Genomic DNA, 26,438 nt, shown 5'->3' with positions numbered 1-26,438 from the left:
CGACCGCTCCTGTAAACCGTGTCTTGACTACCGCACTGTGCCAACGATCAGTTGAGCCGGCACAACGTGGTGGCCATTTTTATTTTAATGAAGCCGGGGATATTTAAATCCCGGCTTCATTGACTATGTCGGGTAGTCTGATTTACATGCCTCTGGCGACAGAGGCATGTAGTCTAGACATACTCTCAGACTTTGATCCAGCAGCGGGATCTGGGGTTAGTAATACATTTGAATTATTAACAATACTATGTCAGGAGACTGGCCCATTTTATTATAGTATCATGGGTGATGACATATAACCTCCCCTTCCTAACATCTAGGTATTTGCTGCTGATACTTTCAAGCCCTTTCCATACTCTGTGGGGTTTTTTTCCATGCATTTGAAGAGCTCAATCCTGTTCCTACTGAAGTCCATCACAAACATTCCATTGATTTACATGGACCAAGTTCAAGCCCTATTTTATTGGATGGTAGAGAAGAACACATTTTAAATCAAACCAGCTAAGGAGGCAAGGTTACCAATGACCATCTGTAGGCCAAGCTGGCTGGTGTCTGGCTGGTTGGTCTTGCCAACATGCTCAGGGTCTAAATTGCCAGATTTGGGGTTAGGAAAGAATTTTCTCCTGGGGCAAATTGGCAGAGACCATGAAAGAGGTTTTGCATTCCCCTGCATCATGAGGCATAGGTCACTTGTAGGTTTAAAGTAGTGTAAGTAATGGATTCTATGTAACCTGAAGTCTTTAAATCATGATTTGAGGATATCAGTAACTCAGCCTGAGGTTATGGGTTTATTACAGGAACGGGTGGGTGAGGTTCTGTGGTGTGCAATGCCCAGCAATCAGACTAGATTATCATAATGGTCTCTGCTGGCTTTAAAGTCTGTAAGTCTATGAGCATATAAAAAGCACAACACAAATATAAGAATTTGCAATGATCAAGCTGTTCACCTTCTAAGGCTGTTCATTTTTGTGTGTTTTACAATACCAGTAATTCTGGAGAAACTCCATGGTAAATTTCTGAGAAATGGACTATTGATAGTAAATGTGATAATTTATTGAATTTGTGGTATTTTCGACTGATTTCTTAAGAAATGCCTCTCAGTTTCCCTTTATTATAACAGTGCAGATATAGTCTGGCATCATGAAATTTCTGATTTCCGTTCTGTGTTTAATGAGAGTGAGCCAACATGGGGATGGGAGGATGAACAAGGATTCTCTGCTCTTCGGCATTCAGGTGAGATGCCCGATTCAAACATATTTCTCATCTCCCCTCTCATTACTAAGAGATTGAATTTCATGAACAAGAAAAGAGTCTTTGAAAGTGACTTGTGAAAATGCAGCAGAGCGTTGCTTTGGTTTAATGCCTTAGCAATGGTGGTTGCGAGGAATATAATGTCCAATGTTCAGTACTGTTCAACTACCCCTCCCCCCCAAAAAAACCATAAGGAACATTTAAAAACTTACTTTGACCCACATACACAAGGATCTCTAAAGTCTAGGCAGAAAGTCCCATCTTAAAATCTCATGCCAATGTGCAGAGGTTGATAACTTGAGTATCTGCGTGAGACTTCATCCTGAACCGTGAATTCTCAGGCTTTTGCACATTTACATCAGAGTAATTTTAAATGGGTTTTGTTTTACTTTGTTTTTTGTGATATTTGCCCAGAGCTGTTATGCTCTGTTGCGTGAATTGATGATAATATTATTTAAAGAGTGTGATACCACCCAGATAAATTAGATATGGGATCAAAGAGTTTCTAAAATAAGAGTGACAACACCATAATTTTCTCAGACTCTCATATCAAGTTTGGAAGCTGTTGTGGTTTGTGACATAGCTACAGACTACTCATAGTCCAGCTGTAATTTCAAATGAAGAAGTTATTTTTCATTTGTCCTCCTAAAAATATTGTGTAGTGTTGCCATGATGCATATACGAGAAGCCTGTTTGTGCAGTTCCTCTGTCAGTTATTTACATGACTAATCTTAATGACTTTAGCGCAATGACTCACATGAGTAAGCATTCACCACCAGAAGAGTTCCACAACTGGGGCGTTTATGTTTTGTAGAATGGCTGTACACCTGTTTCTTGAAGTCATTCCATCTCATCAAGTCATGTGCGAGTGCCATTTTCTTTGTGTGCAATAAATTGCATGATAAAAATCCTGAGGACACATTAAGTGTGTGTGGGGGGGGACTTAGTGTTTATCCATGAGGCTTTTAAATATAAATCTTTGTTCCAAGAGCACAATAGAAATTAATTTGCTTTATAGAATGACCATCTGTAACATCTCATTTTAAACAAATTTTGACTTTAATTCCAAATCCTCAAGTTGCCCTTAATGACTTTAGTTCAATTTCTCAAAAAAGGGTGGTTTGAGGAATCAGTACAAGTCAAAATGCAGAGATAGAATCAGAAAAGACTCGCTTCTTATGTTTTTTATGTAACTCAACATAGTAGAGGTTTTTTCTCCCCTTCCCTTCAGATTTTGTGCAAAAAAATTCCTCTTGGGCTAAGATCTTGTGAATATATCTTCAAGCTGGAGCCCAGTTTTCTGAAGATAGGGGATTGGAACTTGACCAAGCAAAATGTTTAAGCACTGTGCTTGACTTTGAGCATACGATCCAGTGCAATTGGCATTGATGTGGAACTACACATATCCATAAAATTAAGCTCCTGCTTAAATGCATTGCTGGGTCAGGAGCTTAAAATGAAAACTCTGCCAAACCCATCACTATTAGACGTAAAGGGTATTTGTACAAATACGCCTATATTGCAGTGAGGAATACTACAGAACATCACAAGCTATATTGAGAAGGCCTTGGACTCAGGCCCCTTTACAGCACCCCTATACTGTACTACGAATGGGGTGGAGAGCTGGTGGATGTCCCTAGCTGAGCATTCCTCTGGCCCAGGGGAATCCTAAGGTGGCACAGAGACAGGTCTGGTGGGAGACTGGAGAGTTTATACTATTAAAAGGTAAAAATAGGAAGATTACAATTTTAGAATAAATGTGTCATCTGATGAAAGGGAGCTTGTATGTTCTGAAAGATAAGCTTGTGCTTCAGCCATGTATAAGTGCTTTTCAGAGTTGAGGAGAGGGGCATGCAATAGGGAAACATGCTCAGTTGTGTCTCACCTGGTGTCCTATGGGTGCTTTCAGACCTCATTCTGAGTGGAGTTGTGTTAATGAAAATATGAATAATCATGTGCCCATGCGGTCTGCATGTTGCTGGCATTTGGTTACCACTGCTTACAACCCTTGTATTCTCACTCTCTGTGGAGGTGTTCCCTTAAGATGTGGCTTATGACTGCTGGAAAGTGAGGGAGCCCTCAAAATCCTCTCACACCGACCACTGAATAAGCAGAGTCATTGGGTAATGATTTTGTGGGCCTCATTTTCCTTTTACTTTCTTATCTGTAAAGCAGAGTAATTCAAGTGAGGTCAATGGAGTTGCACCTTATAGGGCTAGTGTGGGATAAGAACAAGAGGTGAAATCCAAGCCATCACAAAGTTATTAGCAGAAATCTCACTAACTTCAGTGGGGCAAGGATTCCAGCTAGACCCTGTCTCTACCCACGCAGACTGACCTAAACCTGCAATGATAGACTGAAAAGCTCTACTACATCCCATTACCCACCTACTGCTCTAGTCCATTCCCTTCCTTTGCTGCATGTTTCAATCTTTTGGATACTATTCATGGGACATTTTGGGTTTGGCTTGTTTCCACAGGTAAATGTGAATGCAAAGAACAAGTTTTAGGGAATCCCAAGGTCTTCTGTGGAATGAAGTACACATATGGTGAGTTACGAGGTGAACATATTCTTGTTGGGTTGAGTTATTGTTAGCACCTCAAGGGCAGTTTGAGGAGATGGTATAAAAGTGTAAGGACAGCGAGGCTGGTGCCCCATGGAAATGGATTAAACCAGCAAAACTGAATAAAGGATGCAATAATATTTACCTCTCTTATTGCAACTTTACAAGAAATGCCAAGAGTCAGAGGTGGATTCCCATGAACACTCACTAGGCATGTCACTTGGCAGACACCCAGTTTGCCTGTGTTCTGATTCTACCCACGATCATTTTCAAGGAACAATTATAGAGAAAATTACATTTTTATTTATAAGAACATAAGAATGGCCACACTGGGTCAGACCAAAGGTCCATCTAGCCCAATATCCTGTCTGCCAACACTGGTCAATGCCAGATGCCCCAGAGGAGTGAACAGAACAGGGAATCATCAAGCAATCCCTCTCCCATCATCCATTCCAGGTCTCTGACAGACTAGAAAAACCATTCCTATCCATCCTGGCAAATAGTCATTGATGGACCTACCATCTAGGAATTATCTAGTTCTTTCTTGAACCCTGTTAAAGTCCTGGTCTTCGCAACATCCTCTGGCAAGGAGTTCCACAGGCCAACCATGAACTGTGTTAAGAAAAACTTCCTTTTGTTTGTTTTAAATCTGCTATATATTAATTTAATTTGGTCACCCTAGTTCTTATGTTATGGGAACAAGTAAATAACTTTTCCTTATTCACTTTTCCACACCAGTCATGATTTTATATACGTTTATCATATCTCCCCCTTCGTCTCCTCTTTTCTAAGGTGAAAAGTCCCAGTCTTTTTAATCTCTCTTCATATGGGACCTGTTCCAAACCCCTAATAATTTTTGTTGCCCTTTTCTGAATCTTTTCCAATGTCAGTATCTCTTTTTTGAGATGAGGTGACCACCTCATCTATATGCAGAATTCAAGATGTGAGCATACCATGGTTTTATATAGAGGCAATAAGATGTTCTCTGTCTTATTCTCTATCCCTTTTTAAATTATACCTAACATTCTGTTTGCTTTTTTGACTGCCACTACACATTAAGTGGATGTTTTCAAAGAACTATCCACAGTGACTCCAAAATCTCTCTCTTGAGTAACAACAGCTAAATTAGTTCCCATCATGCTGTATGTATAATTGGGATTATAGTTTTCCAATGTGCATTACTTTACATTTATGAACATTACATTTCATTTGCCATTTTATTGCCCAATCACTTAGTTTTGTGAGATATTTTTGAAGCTCTTTCTTGAAACTCTGCTTTGGTCTTAACTATCTTGAGCAGTTTAGTATCATCTGCAAATTTTGCCTCCTCACTGTTTACTTTTTTCTCCACATCATTTATAAATAGGTTGAATAGGATTGGTCCCAATATGGACCCTTGGGAGACACCGTTAGTTACCTCTCTCCATTCAGAAAACTTACCGTTTATTCTTACCCTTTGTTTCCTGTCTTTTGACCAGTTATCAGTTCATGAGAGGACCTTCCCTCTTATCCCATGTCAGCTCAGTTTGCTTAAGAGCCTTTGGTGAGGGACTTTAACAAAGGCTTTCTGGAAATAAAAGTACACTGTATCTGCTGGATCCCCCACGTCCACCTGTTTGTTGACCCCCTCAAAGAACTCTAGTAGATTAGTAAGACATGATTTCCCTTTACAGAAGCCATGTTGACTTTTCCCCAACAAATTATGTACATCTATGTCCCTGACAATTTTATTCTTTACTGTCGGTTCAACTAATTTGCCCGGTACTGACGTTAGACTTACTGGTCTGCAACTGCCAGGATCGCCTCTAGAGCCCTTTTTAAATATTGGCATCATATTAGCTATCTTCCAGTCATTAGGTACAGAAACTGATTTAAAGGATAGGTTACAAACCACAGTTAATAGTTCTGCAATTTCACATTTGATTTCTTTTAGAACTCGGGTGAATGCCAGCTGGTCCCAGTGACTTGTTACTGTTAGTTTATCAATTTATTCCTAAACCTCCTCTAATGACACCTCAATCTGGGACAATTCCTCAGATTTGTCACCTAGAAAGAATGGCTTAGGTTTCTAACATCCTCATCCATGAAGACCAAAGCAAAGAATTCATTTAGTTTCTCCACAATGACCTTATCATCTTTGAGTGCTCCTTTGGCATCTCGATTGTCCAGGTGCCCCACTGGTTGTTTATCAGGCTTCCTGCTTCTGATGTACTTAAAAAAATCTTGCTATTACTTTTTGATTTTTCGGCTAACTGTTCTACAAACTCTTTTGTGACTTTTCTTATTATATTTTTACACTTAATTTGACAAAGTTTATGTTCCTGTCTAGTTTCCTCATTAGGATTTAACTTCCACTTTTTAAATGATGTCTTTTTATCTCTCACTGCTTCTTTTACTTGGTTGTTAAACCATGGTGGCACTTTTTTGGTTCTCTTACTGTATTTTTTAATTTGGGGTATACATTTAAGTTGGGCCTCTATTATGGTGTCTTTGAAAAGTCTGTATGCAGCTTGCAGAAATTTTACTTTTGTCACTGTACCTTTTAATTTCTGAAATTAAATGCCACAGTGTTGGGCTGCTGAGCTGTTTTTCCCACCACATGGGAAATTTTATTACATTATGGTCACTCTTTCCAAACGGTCCAGTTATATTAACCCCTTGGACCTAAGCTCCACTTAGGACTAAATCAAGAATTGCCTCTCCCCTTGTGGATTCCAGATCCAGCTACTCCAAGAAGCAGTCATGTAAGATATCAAGAAATTTTATCTCTGAAACCCATCCTGTCTAGTCAATATAGGGATAGTTGAAATCCCCCATTATTATTGAGCTTTTTAGTTTGATAGCCTCTCTAATCTCCCTTAGCATTTCATAGTCTCTATCGTTATCCTGGTCAGGTGGTCCCTACTGCTATATTCTTATTATTAGAGCATGGAATTATTACCCTTAGAGATTCTGTGGCACATTTTGGTTCATTTAAGCTTTTTACTTCATTTGATTCTACATTTTCTTTTACGTATAGTGCCACTCACCCACCAGCACAACGTGTTCTGTCCTTCCAATATATTTTGTACACTGGTATGACTGTGTCCCATTGATTGTCCTTATTCCACCAAGTTTCTGTGATGCCTTTTATATCAATATCCTCCTTTAATACAAGGCACTCTAGTTCAACCATTTTATTATTTAGACTTCTAGCATTTGTGTATAAGCACTTCAATAATTTGTCATTATTTGTCTGCCATTTCCTGAAGTGTTAGACTCTTTTTCATTTGATTGTTTCTCATGTGATCTTACCTGTACTTTATCCTCTCCTCTTTACCAGAACATTGAGAATCTCTATTAATAGACCCTCCCTTAAGAGATGTCATGTACGCCTCTGCACCTGTTAGTTTTCCCCCAGCCCTTAGTTTAAAAACTGCTGTATGACCTTTTTAATGTTAAGTACCAGCAATCTGGTTCCATTTTGATTTAAGTGGAGCCCATCCTCCCTGTATAGGCTCTCCCTTTCCCAAAAGTTTCCCCAGTTCCTAATAAATTTAAACCCCTCATCCATGCATTGAGACTCTGAAGTTCTGCCTGCCCACCTGGCCCTGTGCATGGAACTGGAAGCATTTCAGAGAACGCTACCATCAAGGTGCTGGATTTCAGTCTCTTTCCTAGTAGCCTAAATTTGGCCTCCAGAACCTCTCTCCTACCATTCGCTCTGTCATTGGTACCTACATGTACCACTACCACTGGCTCCTACCCAGCACTACACATAAGACTATCTAGATGTCTTGAGAGATCCAAAACCATCACACCAGGAAGGCAAGTTGCCATTCGGTTCTCCCAGTCATTACAAACCCAGCTGTCTATATTCCCAATGATCAAATCCCCCATTATTAACACCTGCCTTTTCCTAATGACTGGAGTTCCCTCCCCCAGAGAGGTATCCTCAGTGTGAGAGGATACCACAACATCTTCTGGAAGGAGGATCACAACTATGGGATGGTTTCCCACTGCTCCCATTGACTGTTCTCCTTCCCTGAGCCTTTCACCCTCCTTAAGAGCACAGGAGCTGCCTGACTAGAGGTGAGATAGTTCCAGTGTCCCAGAAAGCCTCATCTACATACCTCTCTGCCTCCCTTAGCTCCCCCAATTCAGTCATCCTGACCTCCAGAGCCTGTACATGGTTTCTGAGGGCCAGGAGCTCTTTGCACCAAATGCACACATACGCCACCCGTCCACAGGGCAGGTAATTATACATGCTGCGTTAGGTGCAATAAACAGGATAGCCCCCACCCTGCTGCTGGGCTTTTGTCTGCATTCTTACAGATAATTAGATTATTGATAAGGTTTTTATTTAAATCAGCTAGCTTTGGTTTTAGTTTAGTTTAAATGTTTTAAAGAATACCAGGCGTACCTAGCCCCCTTCCAACTCCCCCTCTTAGTTCCCTCATGAAACTCCCTGTTAGCTGCTCCTGTTCACTAAGCTCCCTGGTTGCTTACTAGTGAGCTTTATATAGCCTTGGCCTTCCTGATAGCCCCACCCTGGTTAAGGCTTGCCCAACAAACAGAGGGTTCAAGGTTTCAAATCCTCGTTAAGAAGCTCACAGCTTCCAACTGCCAGCCTCAGCATGTGGTCCTTCATACATTTGGAACTTTTCCCTGCATGTTTTGCATCCTCATTACCCCCTTGATTTTCAGTGGGAGGACAGGGTACACAAGAAATGCAGGACTGGGCCTTTATTTGATGCAAGTCACCACAAGTATTTAGGCAATGTGCAAAATATATAATTATAAACACACACACACACAGAGGTACACACTACGCATCATGGCCAAGCACAATCAAGTGTCTAGCTCCATTATCCACCCTCTAACCACTAGAAAAGCCTCTTGGCTCAAGGACCAATACTAAGAGATAGACCTTGTCCAGAAAGTCATCCCTGCACCATTGTCTGGAAGCCATTAGCTCTGAGTTCTGATGTCTCACAAGACGAAATGATTTCCATAGGCACAGACCATTCACTGAGAAATCTCTTCCATCAACCCTTAAGAGTTCACTGCTAAAGACCAGCCTCCTGTCAACAAGAGCTCACTGGTGGGAACGGGGTGATGTTAGAGTGGTTGCATATTGAGACTTAAAGGAGTAAGGGGAAAACTTTGTCCATGGTGAGCATGCAGCTGAACGCCAGTGAACTGTCTTGACACCATGCAGAGGAAGGAATTCTTTGTATAACACTCCCTTCATTTCATGCGCTTTCAAACTTTTTTGCACCTGCTCTGTCTCGTGCTAGAGTTTAAAATGCAGTGAAAGATAATCCAGGCCCTTACAGCCTGCACAGTCACCCACAAAGAGAAGTTCAAGGGGCCGCATGTCATTGAAATATGGCCCTGGCTTAGCAGTATTAGAAAAAAAATCCATCTCTGTGTTGCTCTGCTTCCTGACTGCGATAGTGACAGTGTTTAATCTAGCAAAAGATAAGAAATAAAAGCAAAAAACAACTTCATAAATCTTATCTGAAGTGCACTCAGGGTTCCCACCCTTTCATTGCTCAGTATAACATGGTGTCAGCTAAATTACAAAGACAAGAGCTGAATTGAAGGGTTCATCAGAAGCTTGAAGTGAGGTGCTGCAGTATAGAAAAGGTGTCTTCTTGTGATTTTTAATATGGACTCTAAATAAAGCCACATTGTTATAAGGTGTTAAATCCCTTTACTGGCATCACTGCTCTTTTAGAGGTCATTTCTGCAGCAGCCGGCATAGCATGGCAGTAAGATTGTATGGGTATGTCTACACTGGAGCTGTAGGTGTCATTTTCTCTTCAGGTAGCTGTACATGAGCTAGCTTTGGGTTTCAGCTGCAAACACACTCTGCGACTGCTGTGTAGATGCACCCACTCTGCGAATGCAAACTTTCCATTTAATTCTGCAAATGTGTATTCATGCTGGTCCTCAACTCTGAGAACTGCATTCAAAAGAGAGGTGGGTGTAACCATGTTATGTATTCCTTCCTTTGAAATTGTGCCCTCCCAGTGGTGAAAGCAAAGATTTTATCAGCTCATGACAAAGGCTCCCATGCAGAAGTAAATGTGAAGATCAAGAAAGTGTTGAAATCAACCAAGTTTAAGATTCTGCGAGGAAAGCGAACTCTCTACCCGGAATCCTGGACTAACAGAGGCTGCACTTGTCCAATTCTTAATCCTGGTAGGTATTTGGCTTTGGCCTCGTGAGAACTATGCCCCCAACAAATTTATACTGATTGCTTCTTCGTCCTTCCATCCCCATCCTCAAATGTATTTACTTTATAGTTCTTCACTAAAATACTGGATTTTACTCCATCATTTAAACACTAAGTGTAATTTCAGTGGACTACTTGTATTTGGTATAGAAAATGCTTATTCACTTCACATGTTGAGAAGAGTGAAACTGCTCTTTGTAAAGCATAATTACAGTAGTACAGCTTTATATAGCTAACCCACAAGTCATTCGCTGCCCTCGCTCCTGAAAGCAGCTGTCTGTAGAGCCAGGCACCTACAAGAGAGGCTTATTTTCAAATCTAATTTTGCTTGAGATCCAGAATAACACATTCCAGTTTTTTCAGTTCTAGCTCTGGTCATATTACTGTTCTACTGTTATAACCTTCTCCCAAAGGGGTGCAGGCTTAGAATACCTTCTTCGAAAGTAGTATTGAATTAACTTAGAGTAGGATGATACAAAAGGTGCTCTTTCTTGGGAGGGAGGGGGTGTTTGCTAGATCATCTTTGCTTGTCCTTCAGCCCTGATCTACACTAGGGAGTTATTTCAAAACAATAAGTGGAGCGTCCACACTGCCAAGCTCGTTATTTTGAAATAACAGACTGGTTATTTCAAAATCTGTACTCCTGCTTTCCTTGGGGAATAAGTTTATTTCAAAATAGTTATTTCGGGAGTTATGATTTGTTATTTCGAAATAATTTCCTAGTGTAGACATGCCCTTAGTGACCAGATGATGAGGTTTCTAATGAAGTATTCTCAATGCCGGTAAAGCAATGCATGCTACCTTGGTGAGCATCACAGAAACCCAGAAATTCAGAGAGAGAATTTTTCAATAGAGAGAAACCAAAATCCCGCCAAACTATCTTTTTCACTATTCAGCACAAATGATCAGTTATTAGCTGAAACATTTTCTTTCTGTTCTATTCTATTTAGATTTTTATATCATTTCTAAAACATTTTATAAAATGCTTTCTTCCCTACAGTACATGGAATTTCAGGGATTACCTACAGAAGATAGAGCTGATGTACTTATGTATTCTTTTTAATATACTTCTCATGGCACAGGGATTAGGGTGAAACAGCATCCCTGTGCCTGAGTTTGTTATTTAAGCACATAAGATATGGATACTTGCAAAAATCCGTAAACATTTTAATGCAATAGATAGAGGTTCTTAATGTTTCCATATGTAAAGCAAAAGCAAACAGGAAAGGTCAGATTCTGATCTCAGCTTTATTGGTGTAATTCTAGTGAAACTCCATTAGGGTTGAATAATGAAGATCAAGGGATCAGAGATGGGCAAACATTGACCAGCGGGCCAGATCCAGTTCACCAGGGTTAGCCCTTGGTGGGCCGCTACTACTATAGTTACCTGCGCCTTTGTAGGTGAAGCTTCGCAGCAATTAAACTACTGCTAACCCCCCTCCCACCCTCAAAAAAATGATGAGAAACGTCTGCTCAGGCTGGAGATGAAGTCTGTCAGGGAGACCCAATAGAAATACACTTCTGTCACCTCTGCTATCACATTCACTTCAGCTACCCTAGTGCCACTTTTGTGTTCAACTTTATGGGAGCCTTTTCCTCTCAGAAAAGTTTGTGAAAAGCAAAAGGAGTGTACTGTCATGGCCACTGCACTTTAATTTTGCACACATACATATTTGTACATACTTCCCATCAGGGCACAGAGCCAATTCTGTGACTTATCTGGACCAATCGCAAGCAACAGAACTCAGATTTTTAATTCTGTGGCCCTACTCTACCATAGTCCTACTTCACTTTCATGCAAGTGTGTAACGGGAGTAACACAATGACAAACCATCCGATATTGGGTGAATTGGAATCCATCAGTACAGTAAAAACACTTCTATAAAATTAATTGAATGAATTCAAGTAATGAATACATTTAAGGAAATAGTGATATTCTCACAAATATACCCTAAGCAGGAAAAAGGACTAATCCCCCAATCCTGCAATGAGATGGTATGAGAAGACCCTGTACCAACACAGAGCTCTGCTGCTGGCACAGGGATCTGCTTCCATGGAGCTCATCACTGGTTCAGAACTTAGTTGGTGTTTTTCTTAATGCCCCAGCTCTTGGAGGCCTGTGATTGCAAAAGAATCTAGTCCTCAGTGTCCTAGAGAAAAGCTTGAAAGCATGAACCAAGTGCAACATTCATGCCCAAAAACTAGAAAGTGAGTAAAAAAGAATTCCAAATTTTTGGTCAGTTGGTAGTACTCTATTTTAAGATAAATGATCCATTTACTCTTTTCTTAGAATAAGAACGCATAACCTTCAGATCAGTAAAAACTATGAACAATTGCACAAAAAAGTCAAAGCAGACATGAAACAATTTTCTCACCCATAACTGCTCTGAAAATGATATCTCCCTAAAACATGGACAAGATCAAAGAGAAACAATACTGTAAAAATAGCCTGTTTTCACTCTGTCCCAGCAATACAGAAGAGAAGCTAGGATCATGAGCTTCCAGCCACAAAAATCTTAAAACACTCATCAAATCACATTGCACCACCCCACTGTTCCGATGATAAGCTCGCTGAGTTCCTACAAGGAATATTTCCAACACACACGTGAACTTTTAAGAGGGCAGTAACACAAAAGATGTAAGTGTCTTAATCACCTTCAAGGAAACAGATTCCACTTCCTAATCGCAGTGCTGCCAAACATCGGAAAAGAACACAGCGTTCCTCATAACTGAAAACAAGGAATTTGAGATGAAATTCACAACCTTGAAGACCAGAATCAGACATCTCAGGAAGCTTTTTAGTTTTATTTGCATTTCCATAAAAGCAGCTGAGCCACTTTTTTTTTAAAAAAAAGCAAGTCTGCAAAATCAACTGCTAAATAAAAAATAACTTGCTTCCCTACTTAGAGCTTCATGCCAAGCTGCCTCGTCTAGGGGGAGTTTATGGTCCTTTAAAAAAATTATGTTTCTAACAGAAATGTTGATCTAGCCATAATGAGTGCCCTGCAGAGCGTCATATTGTAATATGTATCCTGTGTTTACCTTACACCAAATGACTGTGTGTACCCAAAAACTCAGATGAAACAGATAGTAAATTGTATCAAATTATATAGCTAGCTATATTTCCGTTACTTGTGGAATTAGCTCTTTTAAAATTCCCTTCCTCTGCTAAAAACTACAACCTACATTGGGCTAAATCTTCAGCTGTGTCTAGGGAGTTGTAGGTGGCAAAGATGGCTCCAAGCCAGCTTTCTCTTGTCCAGATCTTGAGGCTGGCTGGGACATATGAGAGCATCCAGCCACACTCCCAACATGCTATCTTTGAAACAGCCCCTAGAATGGTCAGAGGGAGCCAGAAGGGTCTGGTACAGAGGCCACTATGGCGTCTTCATACCAGCTGTGGTTATCCATTAAACTGTTTGCACAGCCCCTAGCACAAAGGGGCCCTCAGCTTGGCTGGGGCCTGTGGGTGCTATATAAATATCAGAATATTAATAATCATCATCATTCCCTGACTCCAGGGGCATTGTCAGTTGCCCATCTAGGACAGCTTTCAGATTCCTGTGTGCCATCAGGGCTTCTTCACATAACTTGCAGCCTTATATGAAACATCTAGGGACACATTCTTCCCTCTGCCTCCCACTAGCCCTGTCTCAACAAGGTGTGCCTAACTTGATGCGAGGCATCACATTGATTTCAATAGGACTGCTTGGTCAGCAACATGTCTGTACATGGACACTAGTGTCGGTGAGAAAAATTTTGAGTTCTGTGGTAATTTTTCAAAAAGCGTTGAATGACTGAATGACATAAAACCCCTCCCCCCCTCCCTCCCACACACACACAGTGTCTGTCAGTCACTAAGTATGGTACATTTGTTAAGTGGCTGTCACTTGACATGATGATGCCAACTACAATGCTCCTGTGTTTAAAATCAGGCACTTGCTTAAGTACTTTCCTGACTCAGTGCCAGTAATCTAGTATAACTTAAGCAGTTCCACTCCCATGAACAGAAGAGTTACACCTATGTAAAATCAGGTGAGTTCAAAATCAGGCCTATGGCATCAAAAGCAGGTAATGGAGCCATGTGCAGGATTCTGTGTTGCTGCTTTTCACTGGATTGTGGAAATATCTAGAAATCAGGCAAGATTTTAGAAGGATGCTGCTAACATATCTCTGAAAAGTCTAGGTGAGGCAGAATGTAAGGAAGCATGTTTTGGTTTGAATGCAAGCCCTCAGGCACCCTCCAGGTGCTCATTCCAGTTCTTCTAATAGCCCCATTGCCTCACTGGAGTGTCTTGTAGCTAATTGTGTTCCTAAAGGCGTTTAACCTGCAGCTGTGGATTTCCATGACAGGCTAGAAATACATATGGAACTTGCCTTACTGGTCTGCAGCAGATCCTGTATTTTTAAATATCTGAAATTCAATAGATCAATGAATTATTGATGAGAATAACTGCTTTCCTAGGCTACATTGTACTAATCTGTTTAAATTCGGAATCTTAATTCACCTTCAGACCAAGAGCTAAAAAATAGCAGCGTGGAACTTTTTGTTTTGTTTGCATATTTCATGATTTTCCCTTTTTGTGCAACTCTTATAACACACATGCACAAACAGAAAACAAGTTATACACACACCATGCCAGCTGTGCCTGGCCATCTGGGGCTTAACGGGAGTGAAATCTGCCCCTGCGCAGAAGAAGGTCAACATGAGGCCTATAGATCATTTATGTCCCATGTATGCCCTAATTTGAGGATTTTAATGAGGGTCTGAGTGTTGCATAAGCCTTATGCTGGCTGCACTGGAGTTAATTTAATGTAGCAACTTCTATTAAGACTGTAAACAAAGGGTATGAAAATGAGCACCTTTTACACCCTCTGCTCCTCTACCATCACAGCTCTTCCCACTCACACCTGTACAATGTGGCTACGTCTACACTGGCCCCTTTTCCGGAAGGGGCATGTAAATTTCACGAGTCGTCGTAGGGAAATCCGCGGGGGATTTAAATATCCCCCGCGGCATTTAAATAAAAATGTCCGCCGCTTTTTTCCGGCTTTTAAAAAAGCCGGAAAAGAGCGTCTAGACTGGCCCCGATCCTCCGGAAAAAGTGCCCTTTTCCGGAGGCTCTTATTCTTACTTCAAAGTAAGAATAAGAGCCTCCGGAAAAGGGCACTTTTTCCGGAGGATCGGGGCCAGTCTAGACGCTCTTTTCCGGCTTTTTTAAAAGCCGGAAAAAAGCGGCGGACATTTTTATTTAAATGCCGCGGGGGATATTTAAATCCCCCGCGGATTTCCCTACGACGACTCGTGAAATTTACATGCCCCTTCCGGAAAAGGGGCCAGTGTAGACGTAGCCGGAGAGTCACCACCAGATTCAGAGCCTGTACACAGCGTCTCATGCAGATCTCACTTGCACAAGGCTGACTGTGATGCATCTCTCCATATGTACACTATTTCTACACCAATAAATGTTTTTTTTCCTTCAGAACAGCCACTTCTATTAATGTTCCATGTAGATACCTTTGTAAGCATTCTGCCCTACAACCCTTGACCTCTCTGATGATTTACAGGCTTGGAATACCTTGTAGCGGGGCATGAGGAGGTACGGACTGGGAGACTGATAGTCAATATGAAAAGTTTTGTCCACCAGTGGAAATCAGCTCTTGGAAGAAAAGTCTTAGAGATTTTAAAAAGAGACTGCAACTAGAAGTGAACAACCAGGTACGGCATTTCTTTATGCAAACTTCACACACAAAAGACCTCTCCAATGAAAACTGGAACATCAGAAAAGAGTGCCCAAATGTGTAGATCAGTGTTCCAAGGCAGAGGCTCTGTCTAGTGTAACCCCTCCTGGTCAATGGGTCATGTAGTCTCCTGGATCTTCATTGGAAGGGTGCTCATGTGACCTAATGTTAAATTAAAAAAATATAGGACCTGATTTTCACCTCACATAGCACAGTGTAATTCTGGAGTAACTCTCTTGAAGACAGCGAAGTTACACCACTATAAAATTGTGAGGAGGAAATCATGCCCATAAACTAAAGAGGATGGACACAAATTGCTGCCATTTACACCCATGTAAATCCTGACTAACCTCAGTGAAGTTGAGGGAGCTCCCTGTATTTACATGGCTATGCTCCGAGTGTATGGCTTGACTGCAGTCATTGGGAGTGGTTGCCATTCAGGGCAAAAACACACAACTAACTTCAATCTCCATAGCTTAAATCCTGGGCCAGTGGAGCTGTGGCAGCTCATGGTTCAGCACAGGCTGAGCAAACCCGTCTTCAGATCTGGATTTGCCAGGCTTCTGACACTGAAGCTTGCACTGCAGGGGTGTTACTGCTCCAGGACCTGAGCTGGCGAGATTAAAATGAGATTGGGTACGTCAGCTCATGCTGTGATCACTCCCCAGGAATTAGGGTGGTCATTTGTCCTCATTAATGCAGGACAGTCCTGTTTTGTGCTACTCTGCCCTCTGTCCTGTCGATACAAAACAGGACACCTTTATGTCTACTTTTCTTTTGAAACAAGAGGTGAAAATAACCCAGTAATGCGCTCGAGCAAGAAGTCGACTGACTGGGGTGCTCAGCTGCAGTTGAGCTGATCCCTGCCGTTCTCCTGGGGCTCTCCTGCAGGCTACCTTGCTAAGCAGCAGATAGCCAGATAAGTGAAAGGGGCTTAGTCCATAGCCCTTTTCCCCAGTGGCCTGGGCGGGGGCTGCAGCCGTGAGTATTGGGTCTTCTTCCTCTTCCCCTGACTATCAGGGAGTGAAGGGAAAATGCTCAGCTTGTGCCATCCTCTCGCTCCTGGCAGCAGAGGGGAGGAGAGAAGAGGAATGCAGCAGGCTGTGAACTTTTGCCTCGCCACAGAGTCAGAGGAAGAAGAGTAGAAGTGACCCAGTATGTATGGCTGCAGGCCCCCCCACTCTCCCAAAATGGCGCCCTTGCCCCTCCTGCACTCACCCCTACACCCTCAGCACCTCCACCCACAGCCCTGACTCTTGAACCCCCCACAACCCTCTGCCCTAGGCCCCCATGCACTAAATGCAACTGTCCTCTATTCTTGAGATACCTTGATGGCCACCCTACCTAGGATTGCAGGATAGCCATCCCCTAAGATCAGTCTTTGGCTCATTGCTACTCACAGCTTTCTATAGAACTGGAGTTTATGTTTGTATCAGTGGGAGAGCTCCATTGGCAACATGTCATTTGCAATGCTCTTTAATAGCACAAGGTCCCATGTACCATCATCAAAAAGAGGTCCCATGTGCCTTTAAAGGAATGTGTAGGGTATCAGCTAGGTTACTTATAGGTGACGGGTCGAACAATTTTTTTCAGTTACACCGGTGTGAACCCCCGTTGAAGTCAATGGAATGACTCTGTGTTTACACCAGCATAACTATGAGCCAAACACAGCTCTTCGTCAGCAACGATGTTTTACTAAAGAGGGGCAGCGTATGTGACGTTTTGGCCACAAAGTGTTAAAACTGATCCTATCCAAATGTAAATATTTCATTGTATAAAGCACTTTACTACCTGCCACTTCATTGTTTGTCACATTTAATTTTGCTGGAGAAAAGGGGTGAAGATGGCCTACAAAACCCTATTGAAACAAACACTCCAGGAGACCCCTAAATGTGGACAAAATTAATGCTAAAAAGGGAATAATCCTCGTGTGGTCTTGGCACTGACCACTCAGAGAATTCAAGGATGCAATCTGACAGATAATGTACTTGCACTGAGGTCCCAGCTTCAGAACAGCGTTTGGACCCCATAGGTATTGACTATCCCTGAGACTTTGCAAACAACACAGGACAAGAAGCAAGAATGCAATTGCCAGAGGATAAGAACTCTGCCTGCTAACAAAAAAATGGACTTGTTAAGCGAAAAGGGTTGTTTCACATATCACAGCCCCATTTTTCATGGTGGACTTTGAGCTTATTTTATTTTCAATGTTAGAATTTAAAACTGAACATTCAATTTGTTTTCCCCCGTGTTTTTATTTACAGCAGTATATATGGCCATTTTCCATTTAAATACCAATGTATGGGTCACCTCACTGTCGTTGCCATTTTCAGCACTAGATTATACCTTTTCTGTAGCCCATCTTTAAACCTCAGTTGATAGAGTGTATTCTGTTCATGGGCATGAGGAGGAAAATAGGAGGAATTGCAATGCCATAAATATTACAAGCCTGCCAATCTGCTTCATCAATGTATTTCTTTGCCAGGGTCCTCACAAAAAATGATGCTGTTTTGGTAATCTGTTTTTATATCTCATGTATGTAATAAATATGATATGATTTCAACAGTCTCATCTCTTATTCCTGTTTACATCTCTGGCAATATTGTTCTGACACCCACAATGCAAGGGGAAAAGGAAGCTGTTATACAGCAGAATTTTATTCTCTGGTGAAATTCAAGCCATGCACAAAGAATCAGCACAAGAGCTAAGTACTATATCAATCACATTTTTGCTCTATGTTGAGGGGCAGGGCTGTTCCTAAGGGGGTGCCTGGGGTGGAAGCGACAAATCCATCACTTCTGGGACCAACCTGTCACTTCTGTGACTGACTGTGCTGGCAATTGTGCCTGTCTGCAAGGCCTCCGAAAGAGCAGGGCCCAGAGCAGTGGCCCCGATTCACAGTACTCTAGGGAATGGCTCTGTTGAGGGCTCTCAAATGTAGTCCCTCTGCACAGGGGTGATTTTATCTTTACAGTCATTAGACTTGGCCAGATTGTGGTACTCACAGAAAACCAACAGACAATTGCAGAATATCAGGGCAATGAGGATCCAAATCATGCTGACCCCATCGTCCCTCCTGCTCTCATTTGAAACTAAGGCTGCAGGAAATTAAAACCAAACCTAAAGGCCTATATCTAACATAAGTAAAATCATTCAGTGATACTGAAAAGGAATGGCCCAAAGGCACAGAGACTGAAATATAGTGTAGGTAACACCTACTCTGTTTGATATACACATCCTGGGTGTAGTCCATTAATCAGTAACTAAGAGGTTAATTATCTCACAGTGCACTGATTTCTCTCCCTCCCCTTCCTCCCCAATGATAAAAACAGGGGACTGGAAAGACCATATTCTATTCTCCTGCAACTGGGTTTGCCTCACCACGGAAGAAGTATTTTAGCTTCCAAAATCCAGAAAAACCTGCATGGATCTTTGAGTGGGGGAAGATCCATGCAGAAATGTAGGGACTGCACACCAACTCTAGAGCTCTCTTCACCCTTCTGGCATTCACCTCCCATGCAATCCTACTCTGGCTCCTAAGGAAATGTAAAGCAGTCTCAAACAATATTAGACCTTCTGCAGTTCTCTGAGCAGCGGTGAGGCATGATAGACATCTCTTTGGCACACCCCCTGCCTGCACAGAGCTGATCACATGGTCCAGAACCAGGAACAACAGAGCCAGAGAGGCTATTGTAGAGCAGACTTCTACAGGGGCAGGAGAGATACATGTGCAGAGACTACCTCGACCCACAAATCAACATGGAAAGAACAGGTGTGACTCAATGCCATGGCACCTCCTGCTGGTCACTCAAGAATTAGCCTCTTTAGCCCTGGAGTGCCCCCTGCTGGCTGGTGTCATGCCTGCTATTAGCTGTTATTCTCCACCACTTTGTGTTAGGACTCACATCCCTCCCAGATGGCAGCATCCTCCCTTCTGGGCACTGCCTGCCTGCCACAGAGAACCTACAACCCCCTATGCCTACCTTGCCTCAGTGACCATTCTGCTAGTCTTCATCTAGCCCCTGCCTCAGGGGCAAACTGCAGTCTGAAATGGCCACTCATCATTGGCAAGGGGGTGTGCACCTGCTGCTGCCCTAGCACGCTCAGGTCCTGCATCCTGGGGGTTTGCCCTGCCAGAGCTTCCCCAGCTCAGCCTGCCTTTCCTCAGCCCTGCTTTACATCAGGAAGCCTCTAGCTTCCCTGGCAGCCAGGTCCCTCCTGCTCCATCACTGAAGCAAGAGTGATTCTGTCTCCACCCCTCCAGGAGCCTTAATTTATACTGCCCTCAATTGATCCCTAATTAGCTGTCTCTCCCTCAGCTGCTGGCTCCACTGCTCCAGCCCTCTCCCAGGGGTAGGTTTTAACTCTTAATGGGCCAGTGTGGGGCAGACACCCTGTCACAGCTAGTTTATGTAGAGGGACTTTAAATACAGTGTAGCTTGCTGCGTTTGTAGTGGCTGGAGGGCTTTGGCAGCAGTAAATGGGGCACCCGGGCAAATGACAAATCAAACCAGTGCTTGTAGGTCTCATAATTTAGTCTGGAGACAACTCTGTCAATCAGCAGCTTGAAACAGCTGCACAGGAGGGCACTGGCTTCCGAGCAAGGGAGGCCGATGTCTCGTTTACCTAATTACTGTCCCAGTACCTAATTACTGTAGTAAGTAGCTTGGCCACCCCCTCCCACTTTTGCCAGGAGTCTCCCAGAATCAGACCCTATCTCTCAGAGGTTACTTCAGTCAAGCTGTGAGATTTGGGGTGCTAACAATCTGACAGGGCTAGAACAAGCTGCCTTACCAGCCTGGGTTCTGTGAGGCTTCTAGAAGCAGCTGGCACGATCCCAGAGGCTATGAGGGGGTGGTCTCTGCACACTGCCCCCGCCACAGGAACTGTGCCCAATGGGAGCTGCTATGGTGGTGCTTGTGGGCAGCAGCACGTGGAGACCCTCCCACCACCACCTAGAAGCTATAGCCAGAGAGGTGTGCAAGTGGCTTTTGAGAGCCACCCCAGGTTCCTCAGCCTCTTCCCACATCCCAGCCCTGCCCCCCTGGCTCAGCCTAGAGCCTGAACCTTGCACCCAAACTCCCTCCCAGATCCTGCATCACCTCCCACACCCCAAACTCCTGCCCCAGCCTGGGGAAAGTGATTGAAAAAAGCAAGTGACAGAGGGAATTGAGTGAATGGGATGATGTGGCCTCAAGAAAGGGTTGGCACAGGGCAAACATCTTTGGCTTTGCACAATTAGACAGTTGACAACCCTACATACTTACACAGTATTGGTACGACATTGTGTGTCTTCAGGAGCTAACCCTCTTAAATCTCTAGAGTGCATGAGAATGAGCTGGAGAGGCAGAATTTGCTATGAGGAATAGACACTGCTGCTTCCAGTGTATTATCTGATCCTGTGATTGAGGGAACCCACCTGGGATTGCAGGGCTGGATTTATTTTTCAGGGAAGATAATTATCTTTCACCTGTGCTTGCCTCTTTCTTAATATCTGTACACCCACCGGTTATAGCAGAGAATTTCTGTAAAATGCATCCAATAGTCCTCAAGAGACTAGGTGAGTGAGGGAATATCTTTTATTGGATCAACATCTGTTGGTAAGCAAGTCAAATTGTTGCGCTTATTCGGCGCTCATCTGCAGGTCCGAAATATCTTCAGTCTCTGGATCGTTATTGATTAGACTAGGCTTTTGATAGGGTTACAGACGTTTCTACTTCTACTCTCCCACCCACACACACCCCTCCATTGCCCCTCGCAGCTCCCCCTTCCTCTCACATTACTGTGACATCACGCCCTATTGCTTTCCCTTCTACTCTCCACTCAATGTAGCTGCGTTGGCCCTATCATCCCGTGGGATTGGTAAGTGTCAGGTGACTGGGTGGCCCAGCAGACTGAACATGACTTACAGAACATTTCACTTTGAGGTCACCAGTTTAAACCCAACATGGTGCCTCCTTCTCAACAGGTTACAGCCACGACTGTACTCCTGGTTCTTGTGAATGCGAGGAGGAGAAAGCACAGGGGTCTGTGAGACCACATGTCCTTGGCACAAGGTGTGGACTGACCATAGGCAGGAGTGTCCATTTCTTAAAGAGTGGCAGTGTGGTCATGGTGACTTCCCTGCTTGGAGGCTCCTGGGAGGTCCCCAGCAGTGGTCTGTGGCTTTGTGCCACCACTTTGATGAGCTATACTCACTATCTGAATAGAAGTCCAATACTTAAGAGATGCTTTTAATGTAGAGCACTCTTCGGTCACTTTGCACGCTGCTGTAGAGCTCTTCCCCATTGTGGGCCCAGTCCTGCTGCCAACAAAGCTATTAGCAAAGCTCCCATTGACAATATTTCCCAAAAGGAAAACAGTACACTACTCACGGCTGGCCCTAGCGTCTTCCCTGGCACAGGGTTTACAGACTAAACTCCAGCGGGGGCAGCAACCTGAGCCCCACTAACAATGACTGACAGCTCAAGTCCATCCCCCACTGTGTAGCACTCACTTAAGCCCTTCTTGACCCCAGCGCAGAGCTGGCCTGAGGCCCTGGGTGTGACAACCCAAAGCTTGGTGCCTGACATTGCTACTTGCTCCCCAAATGTTCCTCCACCCCCAAAACACATACACACACTTTTTTTTGGCAAAACTGGACTTTTTGTCCCATTTATTCCTGCCAACTGCTGAGCCGTCTGCAAGAGCAAATGAGAAGAAATGCCCAGTTTTGCCAAAAAAGTTGGGATGTCCAGGATTGAGCTTAAAAAGGGCTACTGTCCTGGCCAAAAGGTGCCATACGGTCACTCTGCCCTTGACTTTAAGGGGTGCAAAATGAAACCACGTGTCTGTCTCAGCTGTTTGAAAGGTTACTGACCCCCTACCTTCATACACTTTGTTAGTGAGGGAAGCATGTGTGTAGCACTCACTTCATGTACTTAGCTTCAGCTTCTGCTGCACCCTACGTTTGCAGGGCACAGCACAGGAGGGGAGCCACAAAAGAGTCTGTGAGGTTTCTTGATTCTGAAGACTACCAGCCACAAGTTCAGGCCCCAGCCTACTTTAGAGCAGCCCTAGGGCTACTCTGAAATATGTTGCACGTTCAACAACCCCCACGAGTCCATCGACCATTGGGTGATTGCTAGAGGACGGCTTGCTCTGGCCATGTCCCTGCCTCCTCCCAACATGCTCCATACGCCAGGACAGAAAGGCTGCATAGGGACAGTCAGGTCAACTTGATATCGCCTGAGGACTTCCCCTGCCCCTGAGGAATTACCCATTTGGATATTCAGATCAGCTACATGGCCCCTGGTCCCATGGAAATTGTGGGATGAGGCCACCGAGTGAGCATCTCAAATCAACATGCTGCTTGTTCCTCCAACCCATCACTCACAGTGGAGAAACATGATCTGCCATTTGCAATGGAAAATTACAGGCATGTTTTCCTATAATTACATTCGTGAGCGAAATCTTCTGAGACGTGGCCGCGTTACTGAAAATGACGGAACATCTGGCACTATACAACTGTCTAAATATAAAGCCAGGCTGGGTATGGAGAAACAACTTTGGAACAAATATCTACTGTGTATTTTTTGAATAATTTATTTTTAGTTATCATATTTACTTCCATATCAACAGTGGATAGTTTAAAAAAATCTCAAAAATGTCCAGTGGCTGCTCCCCCAGCAGCCGATAAGCAGCTAAGGACGGCGGCAGTCTCTAGGGCTTCTCTGCTAGTGCGTTGATTTTTCGATGACAGTACGTTCTAAAATCTAACCTTGCCCAGAGGTCAAAGCTACTCACAGCTTCTTTCCCACAGTTCATCATGAAAATATTTATGAATGCACTTTATTGCTTCCAGGGAGGGCAGAGCTGCTGGGAGAAATACAGGCTGAAAAGATATGCTATATATGGAAAAAATTCATGACATATTGAAAAATATTGCCATGATCTAGAGATGAGAGTACCAAGCTAAGCAGTACGATTTCTGTTTTCTATTCCCACCTCTGCCATTAACACACTATGTAACTTTGTGCAACTGCTTTGTTCCACTTCTCTATCACCTAAGTGCCCAGCTATGTAATAATAATCCTTGCTCATGTCATAGATGTGTTGTTAGGCTCAGTTCACACATGTAAACAGAGAAAGCCTGTACTGTACCTGCTGTGCAGTAATCCATAGTTTAAGCATTTTCCAGTATTTTTTTTTGGAATCTGTCTTTATTGAACAAAACTGGGGGAGACTGGGAAAAGGAGGTGGGAGAGGGGAAGAGAGAGGCTGGGAGAGGGGAGGGCAACTACAATGATCAGGGGTTGGGAACAGGTCCCAGATGAAGAGAGGCTAAAGAGACTGGGACTTTTCAGCTTAGAAAAGAGGAGACAGAGGGGGGACAGGATAGAGGTCTCTAAAAGCAGGAGTTGGGTGGAGAGGGTGCATACAGAAAAGTTCTTCATTAGTTCCCATAAAGAAGGACTAGAGGACACCAAAGGAAAGGAATGGGTAGCAGGCTTCAAACTAGTAACAGAAAGTTCTTCTTCACAAAGCAAAGAGTCAACCTGTGGAACTCCTTGCTGCAGGAGGCTGTGAAGGCTAGAACTGGAACAGAGTTTAAAGGGAAGTGAGATCAAGTCATGGAGGTTGGGTCCATGGAGTGGTATTAGCCAGGGGGTAGGAGTGGTGTCCATGCCCAAGGTTTGTGGAAGGCTGGAGAGGGATGGCACGGACAAATGGCTTGGTCACTGTCTTCGGTCCATCCCCTCCAGGGTTCCTAGAGTTGGCCGCTGTCGGCAGACAGGCTACTGGGCTAGATGGACCTTTGGTCTGACCCAGTACGGCCATTGTAAGCTCAGGGCTCAGGGTCGGGGGTCTCAGTGGACCCCCTTGATTCTCTTGCACACCTGCTCCTGGGTGGCCAGGCTGGCAGCTCTCCTGCCCAAGCCGGCCACTTTCCTGTGCCTAGTGCGGAGATCGTGGACGAGGTCCATAATGTCCGCACTGGCCCAGGCGGGTGCCCGCCTCTTGCGGTCCCGGGCAAGCTCCCGGGAGCCGCCAGCCTGGTCCCGGGAAGAGGGGGAGGGCTGGGGGGCATCGGGTGGGTGGCTCGATCCGTGCCAGGTGCAGGGTCTGTTGGCTGGGTGCAGACAGGCTTGCACCTGGCATGGGCACCGTAGCCAGCCCGTGCCCCTTTAAGAGGTCCGGGGCCGGGAGGGGGGCAGTAGAGTTTCCCTGGTGTTGGCAACTAACGTCCGTTAGTTCGAATTAACTTTGTAGTGTAGACATACCCTCAGGCTCCCAGATAAACATTTACTTGGTCAAATGTAGCCAGTCTGTAGTTTCCACAGATTGTATCATTACTGTTCCTCAGTTTCCCTTGCTGCAAAATAGGGAGGGCTTACCTCCCCTTTTAAAGTGCTTTATGATCTACAGATAAACAGAATGGTGTAGGTGCCAAGCATTATATCATTAATACTATGCAGTCTTTTCTTCACCTTCACTCTGAACTAGTGACTGTTTAACTTGGACACATTAAAAGCAATAACTACCAAATTCTTTTGAGCAAAAAGCATTTGTAATTGGATAATGGCCACAATGTGCCAACTGCTTGAGTGCCGAATGCCTCAAAGAAACCACTAGAATTTTTTCCACCCACAGACCGATTATGAAACTGACAAGGTCTTGCTCTGTGCCATTCCCATTAATTTTACTGTGGGGTTTAAAGATTTATGACAGCTTTGTCTGAAACTCGTGTGTTAGACAGGTATTGTTACATGCCAGTTTAATCTCTGGGTTTGCATCCCAGTCGAGTCACCACAGTTTTAAAAGTCTCACCTGCTTGGGTATGAGAAAATAATAATACAAAATTCCAGTCTTGCATTCAGCCCTTAGGGAAGTCATACCACATTCCATAGAACAGGAATTAGAATGACTCAACAGTCAGGACACTTTCTCAGTGTATGAACTAACTCCCTGAAAATACTTTAATGCCTGATGGCTCAGATACACAATGGCTGTGTCTACATTGGCACCCTTTTCCGGAAAAGGGATGCTAATGAGACACTTCGGAACTGCAAATGCTGCGGGGGATTTAAATATCCCCCGCGGCATTTGCATGAACATGGCTGCCGCTTTTTTCCGGCTCGGGGTTTTGCCGGAGAAAAGCACCAGTCTAGATGGGATCTTTCAGAAAATAAAGCCTTTTCCGGAAGATCCCTTATTCCTCTTCCAGAAAAGGCTTTATTTTCCAAAAGATCCCGTCTAGACTGGCGCTTTTCTCCAGCAAAACCCCGAGCCGGAAAAAAGCGGCAGCCATGTTCATGCAAATGCCGCGGGGGATATTTAAATCCCCCGCGGCATTTGCACTTTCGAAGTGTCTCATTAGCATCCCTTTTCCGGAAAAGGGTGCCAATGTAGACACAGCCCCAGTGTGTACACAAACACATGAACTGCATCAATCCATGATCTGGAAAAAGTTAAACATGTATTCTGTACATTATCCTGGCATACAAAAGAACTCACCACTGGGCAAAAGAAACTCTCGCTCATCTTCATTTCATAGTTTGCAATATCATTTGCTTAAAAAAATTAAAATGGTATCAAACGTGAAGAAAATGGCTGTACAAGTGTCTTCATCTCTGCAGATTTTGACATATTAAGCAGACTTCTGCACATTCCCATAGT

At 43.7% G+C, this 26,438-nt stretch overlaps 1 protein-coding gene across 6 annotated transcripts in view; it reads left to right on the top strand.

Annotated features, from left to right (window-relative positions):
- The window catches only part of NTN4 (netrin 4), a 92,379-nt gene extending 74,037 nt beyond the window's left edge, over positions 1-18,342 (top strand). For 4 of the 6 annotated variants that reach the window (XM_025182220.2, XM_075933652.1, XM_006118294.4 and 1 more), the window contains 4 exons: positions 1,121-1,233; positions 3,731-3,799; positions 9,833-10,003; positions 15,606-18,342. In XM_025182220.2, the coding sequence (XP_025038005.1) occupies positions 1,121-1,233; positions 3,731-3,799; positions 9,833-10,003; positions 15,606-15,742 (490 nt within the window). In that variant the 3' untranslated portion in view covers positions 15,743-18,342. The remainder of the gene's footprint in view (positions 1-1,120; positions 1,234-3,730; positions 3,800-9,832; positions 10,004-15,605) is intronic. The other 2 variants (XM_006118291.4, XM_006118290.4) reach the window with 2 other exon arrangements.
- Positions 18,343-26,438: the final 8,096 nt, after the last annotated feature.

This window comes from Pelodiscus sinensis, chromosome 1 (assembly GCF_049634645.1).
Source record: "Pelodiscus sinensis isolate JC-2024 chromosome 1, ASM4963464v1, whole genome shotgun sequence".
NCBI lineage: Eukaryota > Metazoa > Chordata > Testudines > Trionychidae > Pelodiscus > Pelodiscus sinensis.
The sequence above is the reverse complement of the archived record's forward strand: the minus strand, read 5'-3'. Positions and strand labels throughout refer to the sequence as shown.